Raw genomic sequence first — 19,854 nt, forward strand, 5'->3', positions numbered from 1 at the left:
TAGCAGAAGAAACCCCCCCCCCCCCCCAACCCCAACCCCCAAAAAAACCCAAAAAACCCAAACAAACAAAACAAACAAACACAAAAAAACCCACAAACAAACAAACATCATATACAAATACATCCGCAATTGTTCACATACCCAGCTTCAATTCTGATGTAAATATTGTCACAGTGACCTTTCACAGATATAGAAGTTTTCTTCTGCACATGAGCGGTCTCTCCATCCATTACCAAATTTCCAGACAAGGCAGTGCTGATCAGGTACTGACTTTGGCTGCCCTTGAGCCCAGTATGTAAACTTTACTTGACTCCCGTCCACCCATATCCACGTGTCTTCTTCCTGGATGTCCGTGGCCCCGATGGTGAACTTGACGTCATGGAAATCCCCTAAAGTAAGGATTACAGCATCAGTGCTCAGTGAGTGAGTGAGTGAGTATGTTACTACGCTGCTCTTAGCAAATTAGTCCAGCAACGGCGGGGATACTAGATATGGGCTTCACACATCGTGATCAATATAGGGAGTCGAACTCATGTCTTCGGGGGGACTAACGAATGCTTTGAACTTAGTGCTACCCCACCACTAACATACCCAGCTGACACAGTAGAACATCGTTGTTTCGAATCTGGGTGTGGCGAATTATTCCCGGATATTTAAGCGGGGTATCAAGTATCCAATTTAAGCAATCCCCGTCCCCCAATACTTCGATTCCCTGCAGGTCGCCTTCAGTACGGCACAACGAGTTTGACTGTACTTGTATTTCAGATATACCTGTAGCGTCAGTCAAAGACGTAGGGAAAACACCTTTTGCGTCAGTCAAAGACTTAAGGAAAACACCTGAAGCATCAAAGATGTAAGGAAAACACCTGTAGCGTCAGTCAAAGATATCAGGAAAAATACCTATACGGTCAGTCAAAGATGTAGGATAAAACATAAATGTAGCGTCAGTCGAAGATCTAAGGTGAAACATACCTGTATGGTAAGTGAAAGATGTAAATTAAAACATATCTGTATGACCAGTCAAATTAAAGATGTCTTGTAAACCAAACCATGCCTGTATGGCCAGTCAAAGATGTCAAGTAAAACATACCTGTATGACCAATCAAAGATATAAGGTAAAACATACCTGTATGGGCAGTCAAAGATGTCAGGTAAAATATGCCTTTATGGTCAGGCAATGATATAAGGTAAAACACACCTGTATGGTCAGTCAAGATGTCAGGTAAAACATACCTTTAGCGTCAGTCAAAGATATAAGGTAAACATACGTGTAGCGTCAGTGCCCTGAGAAGATAAGTTAAAACATACCTGTAACGTCAGGCGAGGATATCCGGAAAAACATACCTGTATTGGCAGTCAAAGATATCAAGAAAGACACACCTCTAGCGTCAGTCAAACACATCGAGAAAAACCTACCTGTATCATCAATCAAAGATATCATGATAAACATACCTGTTGCTTTTATCAAATCCGTCAGGAAATTGATCTTCTCAGTAGAGTCCACAATGGCAAGGTCACCTCCATATGACGATATACAGCTGTGCCTCGCCTCCTCCCACTTAACCTTTTGGAGAACCAGAATGTAGGGGTTGCCGCCGTTGATGAAAACAGGAGCTGAAATATGGAGTGCGTGAGTATGGTTTTAAGCGGCTTTTAGCAATTGACCAGCAATGTTACAGTGTGGACACCGGACATGGGCTTAACACATTGTACCTATGTGAGGAATCGAACCCAAGTCATCAGCGTGATGAGCGAACACTTTAACCATTAGGCTACCACGTGCACACACTGTATACACACACACACACACACACACACACACACACACACACACACATATGATACGTTGAGTGAGTGAGTGTATTTTACAATGTACAGTGCACAATTTTAACAGGCAGAATATACACATTACTGCATACTGAGTGCACACACACATACATACTGCTGTTTGCAAAGTGTAATATTATGATGGAACATATATTCGAAATGATTTTGATTTGAATCAAAATTACTTTTTTATCCACTCTTCTGCAAATATTTATAATACACACGTGTCGTGTGAGTGAGTGAGTGAGTGTAGTTTTACGCCGCTCACCAGCAAAATATTCCATATTCAAGATGTAACCCTTCAAATTCTCAAAATGCAATATGTGCGAGAATAATCTTGACACATGTTTTCATTACTGATATATTTAGGCGGGGTGTTGAGAATGGGTTTCGTTAAACGGCTCACCGAAATCTATGCACGGATTAGGGGCGGTGAATGGGGTTTGTTAATGCATTTGCTCGTCACACAGAAGTCGAAGGTTCGATTCTCCACATGGGTATGAAGCCCGTTTCTGATGTCACCCGCCGTGATACTGCTGGAATATTGCTAAAAGTGGCGTAAGACTAAACTCACTCACTCATTCGGCACCTGTCATTGGGTAGGGGAACTGGTGATTGAACTTATTTTTTATGGGTATGTTTACATTTCATTTGAGACGGGGTAGGTTTCAGATATCCAATATACATCAGCCCTGTCAATTGCATGCACTCAGTATGCAGTAATGTATATATTCTGCCTGTTAAAATTGTACACTGTACATTGTAAAATACACTCACTCACTCGTCTGCATCATACAGTGATACAGACTATTGGTTGAACTTTGATTAGTTACATGCGTACAGTGTGTACAGAAACAGTGCATGTCGTTGTAGATCTAAAGTGAAAAGTATCCAATTTGCAGATTTACACGAGTAATGTGTGGCATGCAACAAATTGTACACAACTAGTTGCACCGTGTGAATGTTCACTTAGAATACTTCAGTGAGACTGAAAATACTTGCAGCATGCAGCGACCCCTGTCCTGTGCACTGTGCATCTGTCACGTACACCGCACGATACTCCACTGCATGGTCCAGTCAAACACTGATGGAGGGAGACAAAACAGGAAGAACATACAACGTATGTAGTTATACCTACATGACACAACCATTATATGTCTTACAAAGCAGAAAATAGGTACCAGGGATTAGCCATGTAACTATTAACCACCTCGCGCCTCACTGGCAGCTTGGGTTAGCGGGAGTAATAATCAGATTTAAGCGCTATGAGCATACCCGTCCGTGGTAGAGAATTCAGCAAATTACAAATGCCCTTATTATTTTGTGTAATTATCACTAGCCGGTTTACTGAACGTGACAACAAACATGGTTCACAGAAGATTTTACGCAGATTAATAACACATAACATACCATATCACTAAACAACGTATCATATCATAAATGTAATTCCATGACATAGCATAGACATCACATAACATATCATATATGTAGTAAAATGACAGCCTTGACACAACACTACCTATCACTTTGTCTAATAACTTGACAGCATAGACACAACACTGCATATAATATATGCAAAAGCTTGATAGCATAGACACAACACTACACATAATACATGCAATGACATGACAACCGTGGGAGCTTGTGTGTCAGAAATGAAGAGTACTAAAAAACAGCCACTATTGTTTGATAGTGAATGTAAGGCAATTAAAGGAGAGATGTACAGAACTTTAGATTTATTCCGAAAATTTATGTGTAAAGTAAACCGTGATATACATGCGGAAAGTAAAGGCCATGTTAAGAAAACCGTGTGCCATGAAAAGAGACAAATTGGTAAAACGTCTGGCAGTCGATCTGTGTTCTAAGAAGATAATGGTAAACGTTACTGGGCATCAGAGGTGAGTTAATGTTCTCGACTGGATTTTCTTATATGTGGATTTCACAAGAGACTAGAAATGAAAATATGTATCTATCTGTCTTCAAAACATATTCTTTCACGAATTGTCTGTGTCAATAAATAAGTCCAGTTTTTTAGGACACTACTCTCATGACATAAATCTTTGTTAAAGCCGGAGTTCTATATTCGGAAGATTAATTGTTTATACGCTCATTGTATAACTTGCTTTCATGATTTTAGAGTTAATTATTTACGGAAGTCCAATAAAGCTTTGACTGATAACGAAACAATTTGCAAAAATTGTAATGTAGGTGATGCTGAAAATCAAAATCAATTTCATGCAATTTGTGTGTATCAAGTATTCAGATTTACCAACAAAGTACTTATTAGGACGTGTAAACACTCATAGTCCAGTCTGTTAAACTCAAACCTATTGCAATTTATTTAAAACATGTTTTCAATGCAAGAAATGTCATCATGAGCACGTGTATTTAATTGTAGGCCTGTTGCACTACAGACCTGTGGGCCAGAAATACCGAAGAAAATGAATCTGAATCAGAATAACATGACAAAATATATACATGACACATGACATGGTATAGACACAGCACAACACAATATATCAAATATATATCACGATGTAACGCAACACAACACAACCTAACATATATATTGTTGCATGACATAACACATCACAACATAACATGTTATATATATTAGAACATGACATAAAAATATATACTTTACAACCTGACTTAACCCGACATAACACGACATAACATGACATAACACAACGCAACACAAAATATAAAAAATATTATAGCATGATACAACACAACATACCATATATAATAACATGACATAGCATAGACACAAGTCAAGGCAGCAAATATGAGATAATATATCACAACACAAGGTATCATACAAATTTTAACATGCCATAATACGACACAACACAATTCAAAATACCAAATATATTTATATCATGATGATATACCGACACAACTGAATATGGCATATATATAGTTGCTTGGTCTAACATATTCCAACATAACATATTATGTATATTAAAACATGGCATAACATATGTACATGCATTTTATAACATGACATATCTGACACAACCAAGCATATGATATATCATAATATGCCTTAACATAACGTGACATAATGTTTCACAATGCAGCACACCTTACCTTACCTCAAAACATAATACGTTTATTCGTATAGTGTATTGGCTTCCATAATTACCCGTACAAAGAGGGGTGTATTGCTGGGTCCTGCATAATACCAACCATATGCCTTTAAGTTAGGTAACAGTTTATACATTCAAAGACGTTTTGTCCTATATTTACAGAATGCACCCATACCCCGTCTTGTGAAATGCAACACGTGGTCGTACTTCTTTATCTCGAATAACATTGAATCACGCATGATGCACGGAAATTACCGGTGTTTTGCGAATGTAAATCCATCGAAGGGAGATAACTCTAGATCTGTTTTGCATGTGTCGTCTGCAAAATCTAGAGATGGCTTCGAAAGATTTGCTTCGCATTCCAATAAATACATTTTGATAAAACGTTCAAAATTAATGTATTCCACATGAATATTAAGAAGGGGAACCGCGGCGACTTTACTAAGACAATGCTTGCAGGAAAAAACACCAAGATGCAAGATTCGAATCGTTTGAGTCACACGGGTTGGCTGGTGTGTTCTAGTGCTGTGTATCATAAGAACATCCCGTTACCACTCTCTCGATCATCTTGCATGAAGTGATCGGTTGGATATGACTGCGTTATGACATGATATGACCCACACTGAGTAAGTGAGTGAGTGTAACAATATTCTGGGAATATCACCGGTAGGGACACCAGAAATGGGCTTTACACAGTGTACCCATGTTGTGAATCCAGTGAGTGAGTGAGTGAGTGTGTGAGTTAAAATTTACAGTCACATTGGCAATATTTCAGCCATATCGTGATTAAAAGAAGTTACAAATTCACCATAAATACATGTAAACACCCGCCAACGAAGGACAGTAAAGCTAACTAGAATATCACAGCATTTTAGAAGGAAAAATGGGATAGAGATCTCCAAACTAGGGACCATGGGGACTTACAGTGCATTTGCTTCGTGCCATGATGGGCCCTAGCTGGATTTACACCATCGCTTCAGCTATTAGCAAACTCGTACACATATGCTACGATTAAAACAGTTTTAATGTACTTAAAATAATTTGGAAAAACAATTTGAGTTACTAGGTCAAACTTTCAATCATAAAATATGTATTTACAAATCACTTAACAAATCTTATTCTTTAAAACATGCAAAAACAAATTAAATGTACTATATAAAACTTTCTGACGATGGACAGTACAAATACTAGAGTATCACAGATATAAATATAAATAATAAACTAGCATGAAAAACCGAAACATTGTAATTAAAGAAGACAATACATTATAAAACGCGGCCCAGTTATCCTTTGTGATGGAATATTCAACATGGGCAAGCAAGACATGCTTGGCCGTGATTCTTTCGTCACATGGGATACAAAACGGAGGATTTTCGCCTTTCAATAAACAATCGTGAACATATCGTGTGTGGTCAATACGACATCGTCGTATTTTATGACCTCTTCAAATCTGGATTAGCAACCCAAGTAAGTGTAACCGATATACGCTTTTATTGCATGTAATTTTTTCATATGTTCTTTGGTGTCCCACTTCTTTTGTATCAGATCACGGAGGTAAGTTCTAATGCTAGATTTGTAATTATAGCATTGGGATTAGAAGTGGTGTCACAGATTTGTTGAGTGCTGCCTTAGCAGCAAAACCGGCTGTTGTGTTCCCAGAAACACCAACATAGCTGTGTAACTAACAAAAGACGATGTCGCATTGGCCAGGAGCAAGATCATTACACATTTCAACAATTTCTATGAAAAGTGGATGTTTACAAGAAAGATTTTTAATTCCCTGGAGGCAGGAAAGAGAATCGGTTACTGGGCAATCGAGAAGATTTGGATTTATTGTTTTGGATCCAATGATAGTCGCACAAGCAACTGCACCACCATCCTTGGACCCATCTGTAAATAAGAATTTGTGAACTATATTTACTTTTAACTGATTATATTCTTGTTATCCATGTAATTCATTTGTTTCCGAGTTTTTAAATGCTGTCAGTGTTAGGTCAACTTCTGGTCTCACTAACTGTGAAGAAAACAGACCGGAAGGGGCCATATTTGCTAGTTGAATGCCACCAGTAGAGATTACAGGTTTCACTCTTAGTCCCAGAGGCGGATAAAGAGGATTAAGGGTACAGCGAAATGCAGGATTTGACTCATTAGAATATTGTTTTGTTATATATTGCCAGGATATTCTTATACGCCGTTGGTTAAGGTGTGGTTTATCGGCTTCGACCTAGAGACCGTCAGCAGGAGAGGTTTTAAAGGATCCAAGACAAATTCTTAGACCTTGGTGGTGGACAGATACTAATAGTTTTAGGCTGCTGTTGCATGCTTCAAGATAGTCGATGGAGCCATAATCAAGTTTTGAACCGACCAGGGATCGATTTAGATGGAGGAGGGTAGCTTGATCCCCTCCCCATTTAGAATTTGAAACCACTTTCAAGAAGCCATGTGCCCTCAGGCATTTAGTGTTAACGGATTTAATATAGGGCAGAAACCTTAAGCGTGAGTCAAAAATTAGACCCAATAACTTGCCCTACTGGGCCTTTATGAGGTTTGTATTTACGGCAGATATGTATGCAATTAGCTTTCGATTTAGAAAATTTCAAACCATACTCAAGACACCACGTATTTATCTTCAAATGCAGCTGCTGTTCAGTAGTATACATATTTCAAAACCGAAACGAAATATTAAAACCATCCACAAATAACGATCCATCTTTTGATAAACTATCTATCTTTATACTAAAGCGTGTGGCAGACAAAATACTGACTTGTGTAACACCCTGATCCTGATTGTAATATCCAGACAGGGTAGAACCTACGCGGACTTGAAATTTATATAAAAAGTAAGATTAGTTATTTTGAGGCCAACGGCCTCGCAATCCGAAGCCATGTAAATCTCTTCAAATGGAATATTACCATGTACTATTTATGTTTTTGACAATGAAAAGATAGACACAGTGTGTTGTGTAGTAATTAGAGTGTTTTCAACAAATGGTTCCAAACGCACTAGGTGATCGATAGTACTTTTTTCTGTTTTTACGGAAGTCACACTGTATAACTGCTAAAAAGGTTATTTGTTTCTTTGTACCAAACAAGTCGATTGTTCATCATGCGTTCATGTTCATCATGCGTTCATGTTCATCATGCGTTCATGTTCATCATGCGTTCATGTTCATCATGCGTTTTGCAAACACAGCTGTAGTAAAATCGGTCGATAATTTGACGGATCAGTATGATCACGTCCAGGTTTAGGTACTGGCAATACTATAGCTTCAAGCCATGAGGAAGGAAATTTCCCTGACATCAAAATATCATAAAAAATATGTAAGAGCGTCAGCACTCACGAAACATGATTCTGGTTTAAGTGCTTCAAGAGTTGATAATAATGTATGTTTTCAACTCTTGTAGCAGTATCGTGAGGTTTATCAAAAGCAGTAAGGAGTTCATGAATAGAAATATTTCACCATAGTCTTCCCCATTATATGAACTGAAATCAATAGTTTTCTTTTCTTGTTGTTTTGATATTGTTGGAATTCAGGCAGATAATTAGAAGAGGGAGAGTGATTAGCGAGAGTCTCACCCACTACATATCTAATTTATCGGTATGTAATTGATCTGCATGTTTATGATGATGAACGCTAGATTTAGTACCTTTACCAATAAATATTCTGGATCATGTTCCATACTTTGGACATTGGCGTTCAAGTATTTATTATGGATGCATAACTTTGCCAAGATTTGCGTATATTCTGGTGAAAGGTATGCCGTGCTTTAGCATTTACCATTCTAGCTTTATTTAGATTATGCACCATATGATGGGGGCGGAAATAATGCTCAGCTTTTTCCGTGCCTTCCTAGCCTGTTTGCACTCATCGGTGAACCATGGTTTTCGAATGCGTGGAACTGCAGAAGTCTTTGGGATACTCGTCAGCAATGTTATTGAGTACATCTGAAAAACATTTATATAATAAAACGTTCGGGATTAAGTTTGTCAGAACAGAAAGGTTCATGTAAAGTCCAGTTGTCGTTCATAAAATTCCATCGTGATGATGGAGAAACATCAGATGGGTCCAAAGGCTTCAGCATTCTAGGGAAGTGGTTGCTTCCACAGAGGTCATCGTCGACCAACCATTCGAATTCATATAAAAGGGTTGAGTCAGTAACTGATAAATCAAGAGCTGAATATGTTCCTGTGCCAGGATGTAAACATGTGAGACCGTGACCGGAATGCCCACGAACGATTCCGAACTCATCAGACAGGTTGTTTGTTTTTTGTTTTTCCGCACACAACAAGCAGGGCATCCGAACGTAAGCGTTAGATGTTCATTACAGCCCCAGGAGTCTTACCAAGAGTTGTAATCATAAGGACAAGTGGCCAGTCGGTTTGGGCGGTCTGTGGTCAGTAACAACAGGATAAGTTTCGTTTGTTTTATTTTGGGGCTCTAATGTGCCATGGGCGTTTCATAAGCAGAAAAAAGAATAATTTTCCCACCAAATTGGCCCATGGGACACCGCCTTCTGGGCATACGACTCTAAGAAAAAGAATATAAATGAAATCATGCATTTGAAAGTATAGGTTGAAAATAGTGTGGCCAAACATGAAATTGGTTGACAGTTTGATCATTTTTGAGCTTCACATAATTGCAGCTCAGGGCTTGGACCAGCCGGTTGATTGAACCGGGGTTTGAAGAGCTCTTAGCGTTACCCGGCATCCACCACAAGCTCGAGGGGGTGGCTCACGGTGCCACGGGTGCCTGTTGGGAATCGAATCCGGCCTTCGACGTTGAAAGGCTACACCACCCACCACCCACCACCCACCACCCGGTCCGAACTGGACAAAATCTGAAAGACAAACGCTTGTGGCCAAGGTATCATATTATTGATGGTACTGGTAAGTATGGAGGAATCATATTGATGCTGTCTATATTAAGCAAGCATAGACGTTGGTGGTCTGGGGTCAAAATTGATTTGTATATGCTACACTGAATCGCACTCGCACTGGTGATAGAAACATCAATTCTAACATAAACTCTTAACACTATGATTGATCACATCGCACAGTAAACTATTTGATGTCATCAAAGTGTTCCGTGCAGTTCCGCGTTGCGAATTAAAAGAGTAGAGCGGAAATATTGGAAATCCTAGACAGTGAATATCGCGTTTGATTTTATACATATTTTATATACTGAGTCAAAAAAGAAACTTTACATCCTTTCTTCGGGGCACTCTAAAAGAACAAGAGATGGTAAGTTGGTTAAATTGTTAATATTTCATTGCTGAGATATGTGTGATGTACTCGATACACTGACAGTGGCACAATCAGTTCCATTCGACTGTACACAGTATAGTTCTGACTGCACAAAGATCGTGACTGTGTTACCCACTGTCAGTGGTTCCGAAAGCAAATTTGAAAATGGTACTGTTTTATCACCAAGTACAGTTCACATGCTTGCTGTTATATAAAGTGGCATTGCCTTCAGATATAGGACATATGGCTCAGTATAGATTGAAGCAAATGGGTCGATTTGTAACACGATTGCCTATATGTAATCGAGTGTATATAATAAAAAATGCAATAAACCTGGTCACTGAGCCCTAACAGTGGGTCCATTTTGCCTCTTGACCAGCATTGGTCGATGGGGTAGCCCAGTGGATAAAACGTTCGCTTGTCACCCTGAAGACTCGGGTTCACACGTAAACTTGCACCGTTAATCGTGCCCGGAGCGACTCCAAATGAACGTGGATTTCATTACAGCGGTTGGGCTAACATTTAACACTGAACCGGCACACAGAGGTGAATAACACTTAAGACATTAAAACATTTACAGTATAATACAATATATTTCGAAGTAATTTATTATACTGATAACTTCTAATCAAGGTTCAAATGGTGAAATCGGCGTTATCATCATCATCATCATCGTCGTCGTCGTCGTCGTCGTCATCATCATCATCGTCATCATCATCGTCGTCATCATCATCATCATCATCGTCGTCATCATCATCATCATCATCATCGTCGTCGTCGTCATCATCATCATCATCATCATCATCATCATCATCGTCGTCGTCGTCATCATCATCATCATCATCGTCGTCGTCGTCGTCATCATCATCATCATCATCACCATCATCATCATCATCGTCGTCGTCGTCATCATCATCGTCATCATCATCATCATCATCATCATCATCGTCATCATCATCATCATCATCATCATCATCGTCATCATCGTCGTCATCATCATCATCATCATCATCATCGTCGTCGTCGTCATCGTCGTCATCATCATCGTCATCATCATCATCATCATCATCGTCATCATCATCATCATCATCGTCGTCGTCGTCGTCGTCATCATCATCATCATCATCATCATCATCGTCGTCGTCGTCGTCGTCATCATCGTCATCATCGTCGTCATCATCGTAATCGTCGTCGTCGTCGTCGTCATCATCATCATCATCACTACCACTACCGTTATCACCATCATCACCATCATCATCATCGTCGTCGTCGTCGTCATCATCAGCATCATCATCACCACTACCGTTATCATCATCATCATCATCATCATCACTCAACAGCAACAACAACTTCGAATGGTTACATATATGCATGACCACACCGAGAGTGACCGTTACAATACCAACGATCACCATACGAGGGGATGTCAATAAGTTTTGAGCCTTGCATAGATAAACACAAAATATTGGTATGAACCACGGTTATTTTTCAACATAGTCCCTTTGTGAGTCAAGACACTTGTTCCATCTTTTCTGCCAGGTGTTGAGTGTTCAATGTTCTATGGTTCGCTCGAGAACATTGCTTAACTTCTTGAAAAAATTGAAAAGTTGTATATTTAGGGACTTCGCATATAGCATAACGTGTTACTTGTCAGAAAGTACGCGTATGACGCTGTGCTGTTTAAACAATCGCTTAGTTACTAGCCACGACAATGCAACACAACACTCCATTTATCGTTTCAGCATTACAAGGATTGGATAAACATGCAACAGAAATGATAACAAACTCTGCTTTTAGCCTTAGCCCATAAAAACTCACAATCTGTAGAGTGTATTTATACTACTTAACCCCGCGCAGCTATGTTTTTCCAACAGTTCTGTTGGGGCAGAGACACACACTCACGATCAAATTCCGGATATGTTGCCGGTTGCATTTAGTAGAAGCTTTTTACTTTTTAATTTGAAAAAAAATACCAAAAAAACGTCTAAAAGGCAGAGTAATATCTGGTCAAATATCTCTTACCTACCTGCTGCCATTGTCAAGGGTACCCTGGCGTGTGAGCATGAGTCCAATACATGAATAGTGTACATCATACTTTACTTGTCCACTCAACGATTAACGTAACGGAAAACGATTTCGATCCATTCTTGGTTGGCAGTTAGTAAATAGGAACAGACTTCAACTGTAAATAGTTAAGATCGTGTATGAATTAAAAAAATATCATTGATTCAGAATGCATTAAATTTCGTAAGAGTCGCGGTTCTGCGATTTTCATTGCCATAATAGAGAATATTAGAGCAATTACTGTTACTGGGATAGACGGAACACTGTCACGTACTTCACTTTTATTGTCACCTGGTTAACAAATCATAAGGGCATAGACTATTAATTGACTTAGTCCTCGGGAACAAGGAGAAACAAGTCTTCTGGCGTCATTAGATGATAATGTCATATGACATATGAGTGTGTATTTTCTGCAAATTGTATTAATGATTAAGTGTTTAATTAATTATTATTGGGTCACATTGTTTATAGTTTTGAGTGATAGTTATTAAGGGTTACATTTCGTATCCCGGTAATCGTATTTTAGCGGCACGCCTTTTAAGATAGCGTTTCAGCGTTGCTTCCACTTGGGCGTCCCTTCTCGGATTCCATACCCTTCTTCATATAAGTGTATGTCTTTGACTGTTGGTAAGCACAGGCCGTTCGCGAAGATTCCATACTTCTCTGGAATGCACAAGAATCAGTGACTGTGTATATATAAAGCTGGTAATTGTGTTGAACAGACACACACTGACTTACACACAGAGTTTTACCGGAGTGTGTCATCATTCGTGCTTCATCAATTTGTTTGCCTCTTCGTCAACGTTTGACCTGCATCACCGTTGTCTGACAGCTCGCAGTGTTGCATTCAGTATAACTGTTTCTAACTCTCAAACAAAGACGTTGGTGGGTTGATATTATGTTTGTGACCTATTCCTTTAGATTTGGCTCAGCTGCGTTGTAGTATAAATCTTTATTGTTATTCTTTGTATCTTGCCCTTGTTTGCTCAATACATATTACTGAATATTTTAGACTTGTCAGTGTTATATTTTGTTGGTTCTGAGGGGATTTCTTATACCTTTTTTCACGGCAAATTACTCACCGTAACAATAGTTTTATGTCGATTTTAGCAATATTCCAACAATACTACAATTGGACTTCACCCACTGTACTAATGTGTGGAATCGAACCCAGATCGTCGGCGTGACGAGTAAACGTTTTAACCACTAGGCTACCCCACCATCCTTTCAGCACATAATAGAGAATATTAGAGCAATTACTGTTACTGGGATAGACGGAACACTGTCACGTACTTCACTGTCAAGCTTGACTTGAAGTTGCGAAGGTGACACATAGGCCAGTGGCGGATAGTGTAAGATCAATTTTCTTTCCTTTGTTTCGGAATGATTGGTGAGTATCGGTATATCGTGCTGATTCTTTCAACGATTGTTATCCATGAGTAGTTTGTACCAAAAACATATGCATGTATTAATCAGAATCACTCACAGAACGTTCGATCACGTGTAGTGGTAGTTTTGATGTCAAGGTTTTGGGATCTCCGTAAGTCCATTGTTGAAAACAATCAGTTCTGATAAGTCTCGCTGACAAGGAGATAATTTATATAATATATATAATTTATATATAGGTATGCAAGTTAGGTCATGGGTATTCACCACGAAATAACATTAAGGTTATCTATTCTATCATGGAAGTATATAACACGAATATATGTGCATGCGAGTTTGTTTAACAGCGGAAGGCTACATCTGACGACATGTATAGGGCAAACTATGATTTCATACAAACAAACATCTCCTAATCCTTGCAGCCCCTTCTTCAGAACCACTTGTACGTTTTTGTAACGACGAAAATGGAGTGACGGAAGTGTTTGTCGTACATTTTCGAACAAGTAAACTCTAGAGCTGTGACGATGTATCGTAGAATCGATAATCGTGATACTTTATCGGACGATAAATATATCGATGCTTTTTTCGTATCGTGATACGTATCGTTGACCTCAAAATTGTTAATTGTCACTAGGAACTGACGGTTATGTCAATATTTACACTGTTGCTTGACATCAAAATACTAGTATACGTTTCTAAAGATAATGACAGAAGATAGCATATCGCGATATGTATCGAATCGTATCGTACCTTGACTTTTCTGTATCGTCACACCTCTAGTGTTCACTATGTCAGAGTTAGACAACACTTAACAGCAACACTTCATATAGCAATGAGTAGAACAGAATGGTCTGTACCAAAGCGATGACCATTAGTCCCTGAAGAGGAGTTTTTTGCTCTAGGGTAGTCTTCCTGGAACCAGGTTGAAAGGGAGTCTGTGCCTTTAGCAGAGCAATACTGGAACTTGATTTGAAGCCACCTTGACACATGGTTCTGATTTCCTGCCACTTTAAAGTCGATTCCTGTTTGGACACACCGACAATTCACTAATAAGAATTGTACATATCACTGTTATATGCTTTTGTTGTTTGTTTTGAATTTCTTATTGCAATGCCTAACTAGACTTGAACTTGGACAGTTTAATTTGTCAATAAATTTGACTTGTCATTTTCTCACTTTGCATTGAGGTTCTCTGCTTTCTGTGTTAATCTGTGCGTTTCATTTCGAAAATTAGCTGAATATACTTGAAAAACTATGTTGTTTGCACCGTAGATTATTTTGGATTTACATGCATGAACGCACAACTCCTTACATTATTCATGTGACTTCAGTTTTCCAAAAGTACTAAAGGTCTAGAAATCAGTTCCCTTGAATGACCATAAAGAAATATTTCGTGCTTTAATGATACTGAAATTGAGTCATCTTCGGTTGTTTCGATCGAAATACTTAAACGTACCCCCCATGAAGCTGTTTCCGTTTCAGTTCAATTCGTTCAATTGACGACTTGACGAAATTCGTCTCATTCACGCATTGAATATCTTAGCAACATAAATGAGTATAATTGGTCACCGGATTCGGTGTGACAGGGGTTGTGAACAAAAAAGCGCCGGTGCGTGTGCATATGCGTTTTTGAGAGAAAGAACTCTTGACCACGGTAAAGTGTGCATTGGCCAAATAGGCAACGAAGTACAGTCGAATAGGGATCATCTTTCCCTGGTGAGTTTTTGACCAAATTTTATCAACCTGTATACCGAGTAGGTTATCGTTTTGTCTGATCCTATTCTCAACATATGAGTCTGAAAGAAAGCGAGTTTAGCTATATGCCGCTTTAGCTATATTCTAGCAACATCATGGCGGGGGACACCAGAAAAAATGCTTCACACATTGTACCTATGTGGTGAATCGAACGATCGAACGCTTTAACCACTAGACTATCCCACCACCTCATTTGAAGATGAAGTCACAATACATGATGGCATACTTAACTCCCCTCACCTCCAACCCCTGGAAAACCCGAATTGGATCAATAAGGTATGCAGGTTCATGTGCAAGAGTAAGTGTAAGTAGCAGAAACAAATTTCAAGTAGGTCAACTTCCTAGACTATGACACTTCCTCTCATATTGCTTGGAGGCTCCAGGGTAGCCTGGTGGTCGATTCTGAAATGTGTACAATGTTAAAAGCCCATTTCTGGTGTCCTCCACCAGATATTTCTGGAGTATTGTTAAAGGCGGCATAACACCATACTCATCACATCATATTGTGTGGATTTGTTGACACTAGTCTGACACTAAACGTTCCGCCGAGAATCACGTATCAACTCTCATCGGAGAGCATGACGCATCCCCAGTCTCGCTTTTCATCCTTGGCAGTCCAGATTAGTAACTGAGATTGTGGGTGGTTGTACCCTCGAAGGGGGTTGAAGTATTGTAAAGTTATTTTCCTCCTGAGAAGGTACGTAAGTTCCAAAACATTCGATGTAAATTTAAGTCTACCTAGCTTTTAATCGTAGTATTCTTGTTATTTTAATTTTGGGTAGCATTTTGTACACTCGTCAGCGGCTGAAGGATGATGTAAATCCAGCTGGGGTCCATGCAAGTAGCAAAGGTACTGTAAGTCCCCATGGTCAGTAGTATCGGTCATCTTTCATGGAGATCAGCGGTTACTAGTATACGATTGCCATCTTCCATGCTGGATAGTCAGCCTAGAGTCATCTTGGACGCTTGACCATTGTTGCAGATAGGTAAACGTGATGTCTTTAATGCTATATCACTGTTTTTCTATTTGCAGTGTCATTGCTTTAGAGATCTTAAAGCTTCATTCCTTTGTAGTGGCTGGTATTGTGTAAACCGAGTTCTTTCATATACGAGGGTTGGCTGAAAAGTTCTAAGCCTCACTTTGAAAAAAAGTTACAAAGTCCACGTTTGTAATTTATTTTTCTACATAGTCCCCTTCCAAGCGATGCTGCAAGGAAAGAATCCCGGTCAGGAAGAAATCTTCTTCAGCAACCCAAAAAAATCAGTCAGAGCGGAAATGACGTCATCATTACTTACAAAATGGCGACCGGCGAGTTCCTTTCTCATTTGGGGGAACAGGTGGAAGTCAGAAGGAGCCAAATCAGGTGAATAAGGAGGATGGTCAATGAGTTCAAAGCCACAATCGCGGATTGTTGACATGGCCACCACCGATTTGTGAACAGGCGCATTGTCTTGGTGGAAGAGGACACCTTTAGCGATCATCCCTCGTTGTTTGGCTTTGATTGCTTCTTGCAACTGGTTCAGTAGATCAGCCTAGTATCTGCCGTTGATAGTTTGACCTTTTTCAAGATAATCAATGAGCAGAATACCCCTGGAATCCCCAAAGACTGATGTCATCACCTTTCCAGCTGAAGGAACAGACTTGGCTTTCTTCGGAGCTCGTGAATCAGGATGCTTCCCCTGTTTTTACAGTAGTTTTGTTTCTGGTTGAAAGTGATGTATCCAGGTCTCATCCATGGTTACAAATCGTGCCACAAAATCATCGGGATCTGCTTCAAAATTGTCAAGGGACGTCTGGAACCTGACACGTTTCTGTTCTGCTGTCAAGAGCTTTGGCACCCATCTTGCAGAAACTTTAGTCATTCCTAATTCGTTGGTGATAATATGCTCAACCCTCTCATGAGAGATGCCCACTACACTAGCAATATGTCGAGTAGTCAATCGTCGATCATCCATCAACATATCGAGCACTCGCGTGATGTTTTCTGGAGTGGTTGCTGTTGAAGGCCTTCCTGAGCGTGGGTCATCATCAAGGCTTTGTCTGCCACGCTTAAATTCTGCAGCCCACTTCTTTACTGTGGAAAATGAAGGAACATCATCCCCTAGAGTGGAGACCATGTCAGCATGTATCTGTGTTGGGGACATCCCTTTCTTTTGCAAGTACTTGATGACTGCCCTGTATTGAGATTTGTCCATTTCTGATGATTTCAGAGGGTAGGTTTACCAAAAGAGCTGTAGTTGAGATAAAACTATTAGTACGTTTGTAGTTCTTTTGTCTGTGATTCACTAAATGATTGTCCTCATTGGTGGCAAACACCTGTCTCTACCTGGTGGGGAAAAACCACTCAGACTGAGAACTTTTCAGCCAACCCTCGTAAGTTTATTTTATAATATTTGTGTTGTTTCTTGGTTTCTGTTACTGTCTGATGACCAGGGAACTTGTTGGTTAATTTGTGGTCCTGTACATACAGCCGGGGTCACAAACCAGTTGAGGTTAAACAGCCAATTGGATCACTTGTGCTTCGTTGTGAGGCAGTGTGAGGCATCTTTACTAAGGTTAACCCTAAGTCCCATTATGTAACATTGCAATGAGGTTACCTTAGTGACTTCCGATCACCTTAGTGCTTCGTGAAAGAAGGCCCAGGACTAAAAACTCTTGGGGGTGATACTGCCAAACACGGTCACCCATCCACGGACTCTCCGCACTCTAAGCACAGGATCTGCTGCCATCAGTAGGTAACTTTTGTCTTTGATTTTGACACCACAGTACAATTCTGCACAGTGAACCACGTCACCGTACCTGAACAGTCGCTATTGCTCACTCACTCAAATTAAAAATAATCTATCATAATTCAAATTAATAATAACATATCATAATAATGATCTTGAAAGCTTTGAATCCTTTTTAAAAGGATAATTAGTTTCTGATTAAGGAACATGAACTGCTTCTAAACTAATCCCGTTACGTGAAGTTTGTGCAGACAATGGTGTATGGCAGGCACTGCTTTGTTTTCTTACCTCATTCCAGGTGCTGATGTCGCTAGACACGAAACCGTCCCCACTGTTCATTATCGTGCTTGACGAGTTGCTTGTCACATAGTTTAGATAACACACATGGCTTGAGGTGTGGTAGGTAAATGATCTACATATCCCATGCATTTGACAGTTAGCTACACACGAGTTCATACCAGCTGTAGGAGTTACGTAGAAAGAAGATCTCACGATTCTCTGGTTGTAAAGCAAGTGTCCTTCTTGATAACATGATGTCAAGCAAATGGCAATGCATGTTGAGAAATATAACGCAAGCCTCACGCTCATGTGTGGAATCATGTTCCTTTGCTGGTCTTCTGTCTCGGAGAGGTATTTATTAAAGAAACGCCTAAGTCCCCAGCATTGATAAATCAATAGCATACGCTACTTTCCTGTATGGTTCCACTGACAAGAAGAAAATCGATACCCATCACGATATATTTTATCACTACCTTCGTCAGTCAAAGTCGCAAATATAGAGGCAACAACAAACTTTTATAGTTGCAGCCATTTTTATTATAACCCAATATTCAAAGATGGAAAGCCAATGCCAGCTATCACTGCAGCTCCCATGCAGAGATGGGATCTAATACTGACTATGCTATGACTATGCTATGACTATACTGTGACTATGCTGTGACTATGCTATGACTATGCTCTGACTATGCTATGACTATGCTGTGACTATGCTATGACTATGCTATGACTATGCTATGACTATGCTGAGACTATGCTACGACTATGCTATTACTATGCTGTGACTATGCTATGGCTATGCTGTGACTATGCTGAGACTATGCTATGACTATGCTCTGATTATGCTGTGACTATGCTGTGACTATGCTGTAAATATCCTGTGACTATGCTATGACTATGCTATGATTATGCTATGACTAAGCTGTGACTATGCTGTGATTATGCTATGACTATGCTATGACTATGCTGTGACTATGCTACGACTATGCTATTACTATGCTGTGACTATGCTATGGCTATGCTGTGACTATGCTGAGACTATGCTATGACTATGCTATGCCTATGCTGTGACTATGCTGAGACTATGCTATGACTATGCTGTGACTATGCTGTGACTATGCTATGACTATGCTGTGACTATGTTGTGACTATGCTGTGACTATGCTATGACTATGCTATGACTATGCTATGACTATGCTATGACTATGCTATGACTATGCTGTGACTATGCTATGGATATGCTGTGACTATGCTGTTACTATGCTATGACTATGCTATGCGTATGCTGTGACTATGCTGAGACTATGCTATGACTATGCTGTGATTATGCTGTGACTATGCTATGACTATGACATGACTATGCTATGACTATGCTATGACTATGCTGTGACTATGCTATGACTATGCTGTGACTATGCTGTGACTATGCTGAGACTATGCTATGACTATGCTGTGACTATGCTATGACTATGCTGCGAC

At 39.6% G+C, this 19,854-nt stretch overlaps 1 protein-coding gene across 1 annotated transcript; it reads right to left on the bottom strand.

Annotated features, from left to right (window-relative positions):
• Positions 1-168: 168 nt before the first annotated feature.
• Positions 169-18,699, bottom strand: LOC137271615 (macrophage mannose receptor 1-like). Its single transcript, XM_067804055.1, has 4 exons — positions 18,388-18,699; positions 2,830-2,911; positions 1,453-1,614; positions 169-389 (listed from the first exon to the last, which is right to left on the bottom strand). Exons 1-4 carry the CDS (start codon positions 18,697-18,699, stop codon positions 169-171), a joined length of 777 nt encoding a protein of 258 aa, XP_067660156.1.
• Between the last annotated feature and the right edge of the window lie 1,155 nt (positions 18,700-19,854).

The sequence above is a fragment of the Haliotis asinina genome, chromosome 2 (genome assembly GCF_037392515.1).
Source record: "Haliotis asinina isolate JCU_RB_2024 chromosome 2, JCU_Hal_asi_v2, whole genome shotgun sequence".
Classification (NCBI taxonomy): domain Eukaryota; kingdom Metazoa; phylum Mollusca; class Gastropoda; order Lepetellida; family Haliotidae; genus Haliotis; species Haliotis asinina.